The sequence below is a fragment of the Micromys minutus genome (genome assembly GCF_963924665.1).
Source record: "Micromys minutus genome assembly, chromosome: 10".
In the NCBI taxonomy this organism is placed as follows: domain Eukaryota; kingdom Metazoa; phylum Chordata; class Mammalia; order Rodentia; family Muridae; genus Micromys; species Micromys minutus.
In genome coordinates, this window is record NC_137979.1 from 2818149 (window position 1) to 2831458 (window position 13310).

Consider the following 13310-nt stretch of genomic DNA (forward strand, 5'->3'; position numbering starts at 1 on the left):
CAAGGAAGCATCATATCCAGAGGACTGACCAGAGGACTGAACCTGACAAAAGTCATAGAACAAACATCAAGAATTAGGTGAATCTGAGACCACGCCACTGTCAACTCAGTAACCTCCAGGCTAAGGAAGAGGTGATAGATAGATAGATAGATAGATAAATAGATAGATAGATAGATAGATAGATAGATAGATAGATAGATAGATAGATGAGAAGAAATAATTATAACAAGTAAAAAGAATAAAGATAATTGCTTTGAAAGATAACAAGATACTTTTATGGATTGGAGGGTTCAGGGGGGAAATGGAATGGAAGACTCAACAAAATTGCCCAGAGTAGCAACTCAAAATATGTAATCTTGATGAATTTTAAAATAATTAATGTTCTCCATAAATAAATAGCATTGAGTTGTCTTCTGTTTGTGCAGGTGGAAGACAATGGAATATTTGAACATCAGTTCAGAAGAGGGCTTCATTTTAGTAGGTTTCTCAGACTGGCCTCACCTAGAACCCGTCTTTTTTGTCTTCCTTTCTATTTTCTACTCTCTGACTCTCTTTGGCAACACTGTGATCATCATTCTGTCTCGACTGGACCTCCGCCTGCACACACCCATGTACTACTTCCTCTCACACCTCTCCTTCCTGGACCTCTGCTACACCGCCAGCACCGTGCCTCAGCTTCTGCTCAGTCTCTCTGGACTTGACAGGACCATCAGCTTTGGAAGATGTGTGGCCCAGCTGTTCATAGTGCTCTCACTGGGAGGCACTGAGTGTGTGCTTTTGGTAGCAATGTCTATAGATCGCTACGCTGCCGTGTGTCGCCCACTACACTACACAACCATGATGCACCCCGTCCTCTGCAGGGCATTGGTTGTATTCTCCTGGGTGGGAGGCCTTGTGAACTCTCTGGTTCAGACAAGCCTCGTGATGGCCATGCCCCTCTGTGGACACCGACTGAATCACTTCTTCTGCGAGCTGCCTGTTCTCCTGAAGATGGCCTGTGAGGACACGGGGGGAACAGAGGTCAACTTGTTTGTGGCCAGGGTCATAATCTTAGTGTGTCCTTTACTGCTCATTCTAGGCTCTTATGCTCACATTGCCAGGGCAGTGCTGAACATCAAGTCAGTGGCTGGTCGCAGAAAGGCTTTCGGGACGTGTGCATCTCACCTCATTGTCGTTGCCATGTTTTATGGCCCAGCCATCTCCACATACCTCCAACCTGTCCACAGGTATTCTGAGAAGGAGGGAAAATTTTTTGCCCTGTTTTATACCATCGTCACCCCCATGCTCAACCCTCTGATCTATACCCTGAGGAATAAAGATGTGAAGGGGGCTCTGTGGAAGGTGCTAGGGAGAGGCACAGACTAAAGGAGAGAAAGGGAGCAATTGAGTGTGGTGTGATAACACTTATATTCTAAAACACCAAGGACTTTCACCTAGGTTCTTTCAGCAAGGACTTGGCAGTCACCCTTCCCCAACCTCATAGTTTCATTTCCTTTCTTGCCTGGAAGTCGATAGTGGTGAACTCATGACAATCATCCTCGCATCGTGTTCAAAGGCATTGTGCAGCTCGGTGATTTCTGTCTTAACTTTGCAAAGGAATGAGTTTGAGTGTAAGATATGGTGACTCTTCTAGAGACATGGGTTCTAGGCACAGCTGATAGTGAAAGAAGATCAGATTCAGAATAGCTACACTTTCCCAAATTGTCATTCATCGTGTCATGCCCTGCAGATGGTGATGTACCAGCAACGTTAGCATTATCATATCCTTCATTGAGTGGACAAAGAAAATGTGGTCCCTATACGCAATAAAACATCCATCAGTCATACAGAGATGAAGTTCTTTTATAGTCAGCGATGTAGTAAGAACTGGATGATGTTAAAGTAAGTGAAATAAGCAAGTCAGAGAAAGTCAAACAGCAGAGCCTCTTAATCATACAGTGATATTTACAATGTTGGCGCAATGGGAGTGGTGGATTGGTCACTGGTCGCTGCAGGCCTGCGGGTAATGGTGACATAGGCAGAAACTAGTTGACTAATAGTTACAAAAATTCACTTATATGGAAGACATTCTCATTTTCTATGTCCTGGAAATATGACTATGTTTCAAATCCCATTACACAGTTCAAAATTATGAAATAGAAGAACCTCAACACAAAGAAATAACAAAACTGTTGAGTCTGTAAAGTGCTTGCTGACAGGAGCCTGATATAGCTGTCTCCTGAGATGCTCTTCCAGAGCCTGACAAATACAGAGACTGATGCTCACAGCCATTCTTTGAACTAAACATGGGGACCCCAATGGAGGAATTAGGAAAAGGACTGAAGGAGCTGAAGGGGTTCTCAACCCCATAGGAAGAACAATAATAATTACCAACCAAACCCCCAGAGCTCTCAGAGACTAAACCACTAACCAAAGTGTACACATGGAGGGACCCATGGCTCCAGCTGCTGATGTAGGAGAGGATGCTCTATCAAGCATCAGTGAGAGGAGAGGATCTTGGTCCTGTGAAGGCTCGGTGCCCCAGTGTAGGGGAACGACAGGGAGGGGAGTGGGAGGCAGTGGGTAGGTCGGGGAACACTCTCATAGAGGCAGGGGAGAGTGGGATGGGATATGGGGATTCCAAAAGAGAAATCAGGAAAGGGGATAACATTTGAAATGTAAGTAAAGAAAATATCCAGTCAAAATAAATAAATAAATACTTTTGAGTCCACAGAAATCCAAATTACTCTGATTTGATGATTTCATGTACCATGCATGTTTAAATTATTACAATGTACTATATAGTTGTACACATCATCATCATACACAAATTTTAAATGAAAGTAAAACTAATGACTTGTACATACAAAAATTATTTACCAAGTGAAAAGAGAGAGAACAGAAAAAACACAAAAATAAAAACAATACACCTAGAGAGATGATATAGGAAGAAAAAATATAACAAAATAGTAGCATGGGAGGGAAGGAGAGAAAAAAAGAGAAAGAGAGGAAGAGCAAATTTTGTGTTTCCGTGTGTGTGTGCATATATGTGTGTATTTATAGTATCTATACATGTATGTATTGTGTATGTATGTATATACACATATATGTATATATGATTTATATATTACATGTGATGTGTGTGCTAGCTGGTTTTGTGTCAACTTGACACAAGCTGGAGTTATCACAAAGAAAAAGGAGCCTCAGTTGGGGAAATTTCTCTATGAGATCCAGCTGTAAGGCATTTTCTCAACTAGTGATCAAGGTGGGAGGGCCCAGCTCCTTGTGAGTGGTGCCATCCCTGGGCTGGTAGACCTGGGTTCTATAAGAAAGCATCTGAGAAAGCCAGGGAAAGTAAGTCAGTAAGTAACATCCCTCCATGGCCTCTGCATCAGCTCCTGCTTCCTGACCTGCTTGAGTTCCAGTCCTGACTTCCTTTGGTGATGAACAGTAATGTGGAAGCATAAGCTGAATAAACCCTTTCCTGCCCAACTTACCTCTTGGTTATGATGTTTGTGCAGAAATAGAAACCCTGACTAAGACAAATTGGTACCAGAAGTGGGGTATAACTGTACCAACCTCACCCTGTTTTGGGGGGGACTGTGGAAGGACTTTGGAACTTTGAGCTAGAAGAGCCATTATGATGTTAAGAGCTCTGTGAGACGTTCTGTAGGAGCTTGGAAGACAATGTTAAGAACAGTGCAGAAGATGGAGGCCTGGCTTATGAAATTTCAGAGGGAAGACTAAAGACTCTTATCAGGGATGTTGCTGTTTTGATTGTAAAATTCCTGCGGTTTTGGTTAACTGCAGCTGAAGAATCAGCTGTGATAAACAAGATACCAAAACTACTAAAGCAAAACCTTTGCATTACTGGGACTATTGATGCTGGTCAGCTGGAGCTAAGAAATTAGTGGTGATTAAGAAGAGACCAGCATCATTGAGGTGAAATCTTCTGGAAAGTGTTTTCTGAGAACACAAAGAAGCTGTGTTCCAAAGACAGCCAAGGTTGTACCTTGTGCTGTGGTTGGACTTGGTAATGTGTAAGAGTGACCCAGGTGGTACTGGTTTTGAAGGAATGAAGGGGTCATGAAGAGCAGCTGAGGTTGAGCACTAGGAGAGGCCATAGAAAGCCATTGGTGAAGGTTCAGCCTCAGTTGCAATTAATGCCCCAGGACTGAAGGGGTCATGCAAAGGAGTTGAAGAACCATGAAGAGAGCCTATGGGAGGCTATTGGTGAAGCCTGTTTGCAGCAGAAGACAGCAGTGTTTTGAAGATGCTGGTACCATGAGATGACCACCAAGAACAGCAGCAGCAGTGGAGAACAGGCAGCTGGAGCCTAGAAGACAAGTGTGTGCTACAAAGGGCAGAGCTGGAGAAGTGACCCAAGCCCTTAAAGGAGCCCAGAAGTTTGTAAGTGAATTCCCAGGCATTAAATGGTTAAAGTTTGATTTTGATTTTGATTGTAACTGTGCCCTGATATTTTTCCCTCTTGAAGGAAGAAAGTATTTTAGTGGAGCCCACAGTAAAGAGACTTTGAACAGGAAAAAGACTTTGGATTTTAAAAAAATATTGAAATTTTAATATGTAAGACTTTGTAAAGACTGTGGGACTCTTAAGTTTATTTAGATCTTGGGGATGTATAAGAAAAGGTTAAGGCTTAATAGTGATGTGTTTGTGTGTCAAGTTGATGAGGGGTCAATTTTACTGGCTGACTTTGTGTCAACTTGACACAAGCTGGAGTTTCACAGAGAAAGGAGCCTCAGCTGAGAAAATCCCTCCATGAGATCCAGCTGTAAGGCATTTTCTCAACTAGTGATCAAGGGGGGAGGGCCCAGCCCACTGTGGGTGTGCCATCCCTGAGCTGGTAAACCTGGGTTCTATAAGAAAGCAGGCTGAGCAAGCCTGGAGAAGCAAGCCAGTAAGTAACATCCCTCCATGGCCTCTGCATCAGCTCCTGCTTCCTGACCTGCTTGAGTTCCAGTCCTGACTTCCTTTGGTGATGAACAGCAATGTGGAAGTATAAGCTGAATAAACCCTTTCCTTCCCAACTTGCCTCTTGGTCATGATGCTTGTGCAGGAATAGAAACCCTGACTAAGACAATGTGTATATGTATATTATATTTAGAATATTTAGAGAATATTTAGAATATTTTGGAGAAACAAAATATTCTAGTGACAGCCACTTCTAGTGGCAGTCATATAAAGTCCAAACAATCCTTAGCTAAAGGATTTTTTAAAGGTGAAGTTCCCCAGTGTCATTTCACCCCATGTATTTAATGATTTAATGCACAGGTATGGTTACTGGAGACAGCGAGAGGGTAATGAGGATCTTTTCATCATCACTGTCTCACAGTTGGAAACTTATTCATTGAACAAATGATTTTTGATACTTTGTAACAGCTGCAGAAGCCAGATGAAAGCCTAGGGTTAGTATAATGGATGATGGGAGAGAGGAGAGAGAGGGGGAGAGAGAGGGAGAGAGGGAGAGAGAGGAGAGAGGGGGAGAGGGAGGGGGAGAGGGAGGGGGAAGATGGAGGGGGAAGATGGAGGGGAGAGAGGGGGAGGGGGGAGAAGTGGATGAGAGGGGGAGGGGAGAGGGGGAGGGGGGAGAAGTGGATGAGAGGGGGAGGGGGAGAGGGGGAGGTGGGAGAAGTGGATGGGAAGGGGGAGAGGGGAAAAGGGGAAAGGGGGAAGGGGGAGAGGGGGAAAGGGGGAGAGAGGGGGAAAGAGAGGGGGGAAGAGAGAGAGAGAGGGGAAGTGTTGTCTGTAGAACTTTGCTCCTGACTGCAAGCAGCACAAAGATGAGTTCCACTTAGAGGGGAGAGAGGAATTAAGTTGTATTTAGCCTAGAAACCTAGTACTGAGCCACCCAGCCAACCTTGGTGCTGTAAGGAGCCCTGTAACCCTTGCATCTCCAGAAAAATCCCCAAAGATACGTTAACACAATTGATAGGGGACTATTCCCTACTGCTCCTAATCATAAACAAAGAGGCATAGCCAACACTCTGCCTGCTGGGCAGCCAGAAGTACAAACTACATTTGGCTTTGAGCTCAGTACAAAGCTATCACAGTGATGTCACCAAGAAGATATCAACGGTCCCTCTGGTCTACAGAGAGCTTTTGGTCTGCTCCCAAGTCAGGCAGCTGTAACAAGAAGTCAGGTGCCCACTTGTGCTCATCGTCTCTAGTGTGCCTCCACTCCCACCGAACAGGACTCGGCGATGATCAGACCTGGGGCAGGCCTGGTTTAGCATCAGCCCTGCAGACGAGGAACTACTTCACCCACCTTCTGCCAGCATAATGCAGCCCAGCCAAAACCAGGCCACCGTAGATAGAGCTACAGACTTATCCCAGTGATACGTAGAAACCTGTGCCAATATGGGACCGATTTATATTTTGACCTGAGGTGACATCAACTGAGACATAGGTCTAGGTGAGGTGCCCTCCTAGCACACTAGAAAAGAAAATGGGTGAAGACACTTCCAGACTCACAGAAGCTGATTAAATATAGTGCCACATAACTTTCCTATGCAAAATTCTGAAAGTTCTCTGCTCTCCAGAAACTAGGCATCAACAGCCAAGAGGACAATCCTGGGGTTTAAATCACTAGTAAGAGTGAAATTACAAATTCAGAATATTCTAATATTATTAAAATGCTGTGATGGTCAATCATGTATAGAAACTAAAAATAACTATGTAATATGGGAAAAAATGTGCAAGAGAAGTCTGTAAAATCCAAAGTGTGAAATGTAATGCACAGAGTTTTTATATTAGTGTTTTATAGAATTTTTATATTTTTATGATTATTTATATTAATTTTTTGTCTTTACCTTTATGTGCACATTCTGATGTCATTGCTTCAAAATAATGTCATAATAAGAACAATCTTTGCAAACTTGTGGTTACCACAAAGGAAATATCTATATATATTTATTTATTTATAACAGAGAAGCCAAAAATGATATAAAGGTAATAACACACTAATAGAGTACATTCACCTAGTTACAAAGAAGTAAAGGCCTAAGAGAGGAAGGAAGAAGTCCAACAAAGAGCTAATTTACTAATGGGTATAAAGAGATCATCTGCAGACAGCTTGGCTATAAATTTTCCAATTAAAAGACACAGGATGAATGACTTGATGTTATGTGTTCCTTAGAATGAACTCATCTCCTACAATGAACATAGACTTCTATGAAGATCATACAAAGACACAAGAAGCCAGCCAAAGCTGGTGCCTGCAGTCCCGACTCTCAGGAGACTGAAACATCAGTTTGAGACCAGCCCACAGTGGTCTAGAATGCTAGAATTAGAGATATGCACCAATTTATATGAAATTAACATCAGAGCAGACATATAAAAACATGCATCAATATATCTAAATGGAAAGATGGACTCATATGTAATACTACACAGAGTCCTAGCTGTGCACTTATGGAAATGTAGAGTTTACCCTAACACAGGTAGGCCTAATAGGTATCCACAGAATAGTTCATACAACAGCAGACAATATTTATCAACAGTACATGAACCATTCTCCAGCGGAGATCATATGATAAGCCATGAAATTTAAAATTCCAACACATTTTAAATAAAATTATATCAAGTTTTCTAACCTTTTATTGGTTCTTTGTGAATTTACGTTATGCACCCCAATACCAGTCATCTCCCTCTCCCCTCATACCTGCTCTCCACTCATGCAACAACCCCCAACAAAGAAAAAATAAAAGTCTCATTGTAAAAGTTGTAGTGTGTCACAGTGTATCCCACAGTACACCCTTTGGTCTACACTTCTTTACTTGCAAATGTTCATTGCAATGACTTATTGGTCTGATACAAGGCCTCTGGCTTCTGTACTTTATCAATACTGGAACCTCACTGGGACTCCTCTCAGACATCCTTTGTTGTGCCTTGGAGATCCTGTAGCTTTGGATCCGTATGATCAGCACCTTCACACACTCCAGCACTTCCTCGATGGGGCAGATGTTGAAATGGGCCCATTGAAAGCCTGAAATCTGTGCCTAAGGGGTATTTAAGCTGGTCAGTCCACGAACCCTCCCACTCTCACGTCCTTGGTGCTGGCTGTTGTCAGGATCAGCCCTCCTGTGCTGTTTAGGTGAGGTGTAGGGCCTGCCCTCCCAAGTTCTGAAGCTAGGTAGGGTGTGGTCAGCTTTCCAGCTTTCATGTCTCCAGGGCCCAGTGAGGGGCGGGGTAGTTCTGCACAGACCTCTGACATTAACATCTTCCCAGGTAGCAACACAGACCAGGGATGTCTGTCTGGCCTTTGATGGTAACAGACCCCAGCTGTTGCAGGGCAACAGACTCAGATGTGTCCCCCACTGGCAGCACAGGCCGTGGACTCAGGCGGCATCATTGACCACTGACGTCAGGCTGTTCCAAGTCTGCAGGTCTGCGTCTCTTCACTGTGCCTGCGTCCTTCTGTTTCTTTCTCTTCCGTCCTCTACCAAGCTCTCTTGCTCTTGTTCTTACTCTTAGTGGTGCCCGAGATCTCTGAATGCCATGGGCCATCTCAGGAGTACTCTCAGGAGTGCAATGCCCCTCTCGTACATTATGGCATTGGGCTGGGATCATCTTGGTCATGGTCTGCCCCACCCCTGAGCCTGCAAGGCATTGGACTGGTGGTAATCTCAGGCTGGGTTTCTTGTCTGGGCCCCATGGTGCCAGGCTCCTCACAGAGCCCAACTTGAGTGGCCCATTGCAAGGGTCATCTGTCTTGGGTTCACTCTTACCCAGAGCCAATGTCCAAGGCAAGATTCTTGCAGTTCCTGTCTTGCTCCCCATCCTGAAAGCCCTTCTGGGTCTGCCTGGTGCCAGACTGGTAGCGACCTCAGGCTAGCTCCCTTGTCTTTGTCCTGTGGTGACAGTCATCTGGAGTTCATTCCTCACATGGCCCAACCTGAGTGGTCCCTTGCAAGGGTTATCTGTCTCTGTCTCACTCCTACACAGGGATGCAGTCCCAGGCAAGATTCTTCTAGTCTCCCACTTGCTGCTCATCCTGAGAGTCCATGTAGGTCTACCTGGTGTCAGGCTGATGGTTGTCTCAGGCTAGCCCCCTGTCCGGTGCCCTGTGCCTCCTGGAGGTTGTCTCAGGCTAGCTCCCTGTCCGGTGTCCCTGTGCCTCTCAGGCCTTTTGCAGGGAAAAAAGTTAGTAGTTAGGCTACTAATTACTCAGATATTCATAGAAGGCCAGGCAGTGGTAGTGCGTGACTTTAATCCCAGCATTTGAGAGGAAGAGGCAAGTGGATCTCTGTGAGTTTGCGGCCAGACTTGGCAACAGGGTGAGTTTCAAGGCAGCCCAGGCTGTGATGCAGAAATAAAAGAAAGAAATACTGGTTATGATGGTTACCAAAAAGATGCCTACAAGTGACTTAACAAAATAGTTAAAGGCTTCTATAAAGGATTAAGGAAAGAAATTGAGGATACACACAAAATGGGAAAGCAGAAAATAACCAAAGTCCTCAAAAGTCCATACTGCTGAAAGCAATGCTTAGATTGACTCTGTTGGATCTATTCAATTCCTATAAAATACGGATAACAGGCTGAGAATGCAGCTGAGTTGAAAGAGTGCTTTTCTAGCATGCAGGAAGCCCTAGAATCAGTACCCAGAACCCCAGAACCACCAAAGCTGGGTGTGGCGCAGTCTCAGCAGCCTGGAGGCAGAGGCAAGAGAAGCAGAAGCTCAAGGTCATCCATCCTCTGATACACATCCATTCAGGGGCAGCCAAGCGTCCAGATATCCTGTCCCAAAGTGTCAGAAACAGCTGGAGAGCTGGGCCAGTGGTCAGGAGAAACAGCTGGAGAGCTGGGTCAGTGGTCAGGAGAAACAGCTGGAGAGCTGGGTCAGTGGTCAGGAGAAACAGCTGGAGAGCTGGGTCAGTGGTCAGGAGTCCTTTTGCTCTTGCAGATGACCTACGTTCAGCAGCCACATAGCAGCTCACCGCTATTCCTGTCCCCAGGGATCTGACCCCCTCTTCTGTCCAGCATAGGAACATGTATGCGTATGATGCACATTCATGCACGCATATGTATAAAATGAATCTACAAGTGCAGGTTGAATCTATGTATTTAGAAAAACATATTCAAATATTTATTTTGAAAATGTTATTTACATAAAACAACAATTAGAGAAAAAAGAGACTATTAATTTAAAAGAGAAGGTAACATGGGAGGGTTTAGAGGAAGGAAATGGAAAATGGCCTGGTTATAATTTCAACAATAAAAGTACCTCTTTTCTAACTGCCAAAACAAATAAATACTTTAAGAATATTATTTACACAAACCTTGCTAAAGAAGCCATATTAAAGCCTGTGTGGAATGCCAAAACCCCTGTGCACCCAAAGCTGACTTAGAAGAGAAAACTGAGGCTGTAACACTGTCTGACTTTAGAATATACTACAAAGCTATAATGGACAAAGCAGTGTGGCTCTTGCATAAGAGCATAATCTGTTCCAATAAAACAAAGTAGATGTCCAAGACGTAAACCCACACTTCTCTGTACGGCTGTTCTGTGACAGTGGCACATGCCAGGAACATTAGATATCCACATGCGGAGAAGTGAAAATAGACCCCTGTCCCTCACTAGTTACCAAGAGGATCAGTTCAGAAAAAGTCAAACCAAATCAGTCTTTGAGGACTTAAATAGGCCACCATAAAGAATAAAGCTACTGGTAGAAAACAGGGGGGGGGAAGCACTTCAAGGCATGGGAACATGACCCCTAAAATCACAACAATCATATCCAAAATGAGACAAATGGAATCATGTCAAATAAACAACTAACAAGATAAAAAGACAATCTGTGAAATTAGATAAAAATTTAAATTATTCAGTGGATTAAATGCTGATACATAGAGTATACCATATTCTTCAAAATCCTGATTTGAAAAAAAAAAACAAATAATCAAATTAAAATTTAAAAATAGACCTGGTTAGAAATTTCTGGCAAAAAAGAAATATAAAGGCCCTACAAATAAATGACAAATGATCAACACATTGACCATCAGAGACCCACACACCAACTATACCACGAGCACATAAATCACTCTAGTAAGAATGTCTGCTGTGGAAAAGACCTGTGATTGTAGGATGAGAAGAGAAACCTCTGGCAGCCTTAACAGTCAACTTGACACATGCTGGGATCATGTAGAAAGACAGTCTCCATGACGCAGGGTCTCCGTGAGACCAGTGGCACGCCTGTAAGGGGGGTTTTTCCTTATTTTGGTTGATTGACGTAAGAAGACAGAGCACCATGGCCAGGATCATTCCTGGGTCTAGGTTCTAGACTGTCTAAGAGTAGAAAAAGGAAGCTCAGCAGCAGGCACACGTGCATCCTATTCTGTCTGCTCCTAACCACAGCTGTGATGTGACCTCAGGTTCTTTCCACTGTGACTTCCCCCTGTTGATGAACCATAACCTGGAACTGTGACCAAAACCAAACCTTTCTCCCTTAAGATGCGTTTTCTCAGGATGTTTTAGCATGTTTAAGAAATGACATTACAACAGAAACCTTTGCACCCCACTGGTGGAGAATTAACTTCAGTATCTAGTATAGTGATGAATATTCTACGGTTGATACTCAAGCTACTGGACGATTAAGACAATCCAACAAAGACAGCATCACTGTGACTTTCAAGAGACAAAACTTTGACTCGTCTCACCAGATAAGGTTAAAAAAAAAAAAAAACTGAGTGTGGCTGAGTTTAAAAAATAATTATGGTCCTTCCTTTTCGATCCGCCATCGTGGGTGGAGCTGCTGCCCCGATGCAGATTTTTGTGAAGCCCATCACGCTGGGGGCTGAACCCTCGGACACTATTGAACATGTAAAAGCCGGCGAGCTTCTGCCCCACGTGTGCGAAGTGCTGTGATGGAAGCCAAAGGGAAGAAAAAATTTACAGGAAAGAGTCCACAGACATCACAGGGAAAGAATAGATTTCATAAAACCAGTGAGTCTGGTTCTTCAAAGACATTCCCAAGGAAAGCTGTTAAGGAAGGCGGACCTAAAGTTACATCTAAGAACTTTGAGAAAGGAACCACAAAACCTGGCAAGAAAGGTGTGAAGCAGTTCAAGAACTAGCCACAAGGGGGCAAAGGCCCGAAGGACAAATTCCAGAAGGCAAATAAATTCAACCGGAAGCGGAAATTCCAGCCAGATGGTAAAAGTGATGAATCCGCAGCTAAGAAACCCAAGTGGGATGACTTCAAAAAGAAGAAGAAAGAGCTGAAGGCAGCTCAGTGACAAGACCAACTATGACATCGTGGTTCGAGCGAAGCACATCTGGGAGAGCTTGAGGAGAAAAGATTGTGACAAAGAAAAACGGGTGAAGCTCATGAGTGATTTGCAGAAGCTGATTCAAGGGAAAATTAAAACTATCGCCTTTGCGCATGACTCAACTCGAGTGATCCAGTGCTTCATTCAGTCTGGGAATGAGGAGCAGAGGAAGCAGGCTTTCCAAGAACTGCAAGGCGACTTGGTTGAATTAAGTAAGGACAAATATTCCAGGAATATTGTAAAGAAATTTCTCATGTATGGAAGGAAACCACAGGTTGCAGAGATAATCCGAAGTTTTACAGGGCGTGTGAGGAAGATGCTGCGGCATCCAGAGGCGGCGGCCATTGTGGAGTATGCATGCAGCGACAAAGCCATTTTGGAGCAGAGGAACATGCTGACAGAGGAGCTCTATGGAAACAACTTCAGCTTTACAAGTCAGCAGACCACCCGACTCCGGGAAAGGTGCTAGAGGTGCAGCCAGGAAAGCTGGCGCTGATCGTGGATGAAATGAACCTCATTCTGGCTCCGATGGCTCAGAAGGAAGCCGTGATTACGCACTCATTGGTTCATAAGGTCTTGGACTTTTTTACTTATGCACCCTCAAAGCTTCGATCAGAACTAATTGAAGCCATCGGGGAAGCAGTGGTGTACCTGGCCCACACACATGATGGCGCCAGAGTGGCCGTGCACTGCTTGTGGCATGGTACACCCAAGGACAGGAAAGTGTTGTGAAAACAATGAAGACGTACGTGGAGAAGGTGGCTAATGGCCAATACTCTCACTTGGTTCTGCTGGCAGCATTGGATTGTACCGATGACACTAAGCTTGTGAAGCAGATAATCATGTCAGAAATCATCAGTTCCTTGCCCAACTTAGTTAATGACAAATATGGAAGGAAAGTCCTGTTGTCCTTGCTGAGTCCCAGAGATCCCGCCCACACGGTGCCAGAGATCATCAGAGATGTTCAGCCTGCTATGGATTCCTTCACCAGTTTGACAAGGACAGAGAGCTTCCAGTTGCTGAGCGTCCTGCGGGACACCTAGTTC

At 44.2% G+C, this 13310-nt stretch overlaps 1 protein-coding gene and 1 pseudogene across 2 annotated transcripts; both read left to right on the top strand.

The window, feature by feature from the left end:
• Positions 1-435: 435 nt before the first annotated feature.
• On the top strand, positions 436-1365 carry LOC308426470 (olfactory receptor 2Y1B-like; the record flags this gene model as incomplete). The annotated part of the gene is made up of 1 exon (XM_080924237.1): positions 436-1365. The coding sequence occupies one exon, from the start codon at positions 436-438 to the stop codon at positions 1363-1365; it is 930 nt and encodes a 309-aa protein (XP_080780363.1).
• Positions 1366-11859: 10494 nt separating this feature from the next.
• LOC308426273 (pumilio homolog 3-like) lies at positions 11860-13307 on the top strand (annotated as a pseudogene). The gene has a single exon. The product of its transcript is annotated as a pumilio homolog 3-like (transcript).
• The last annotated feature ends 3 nt before the right edge of the window (positions 13308-13310 follow it).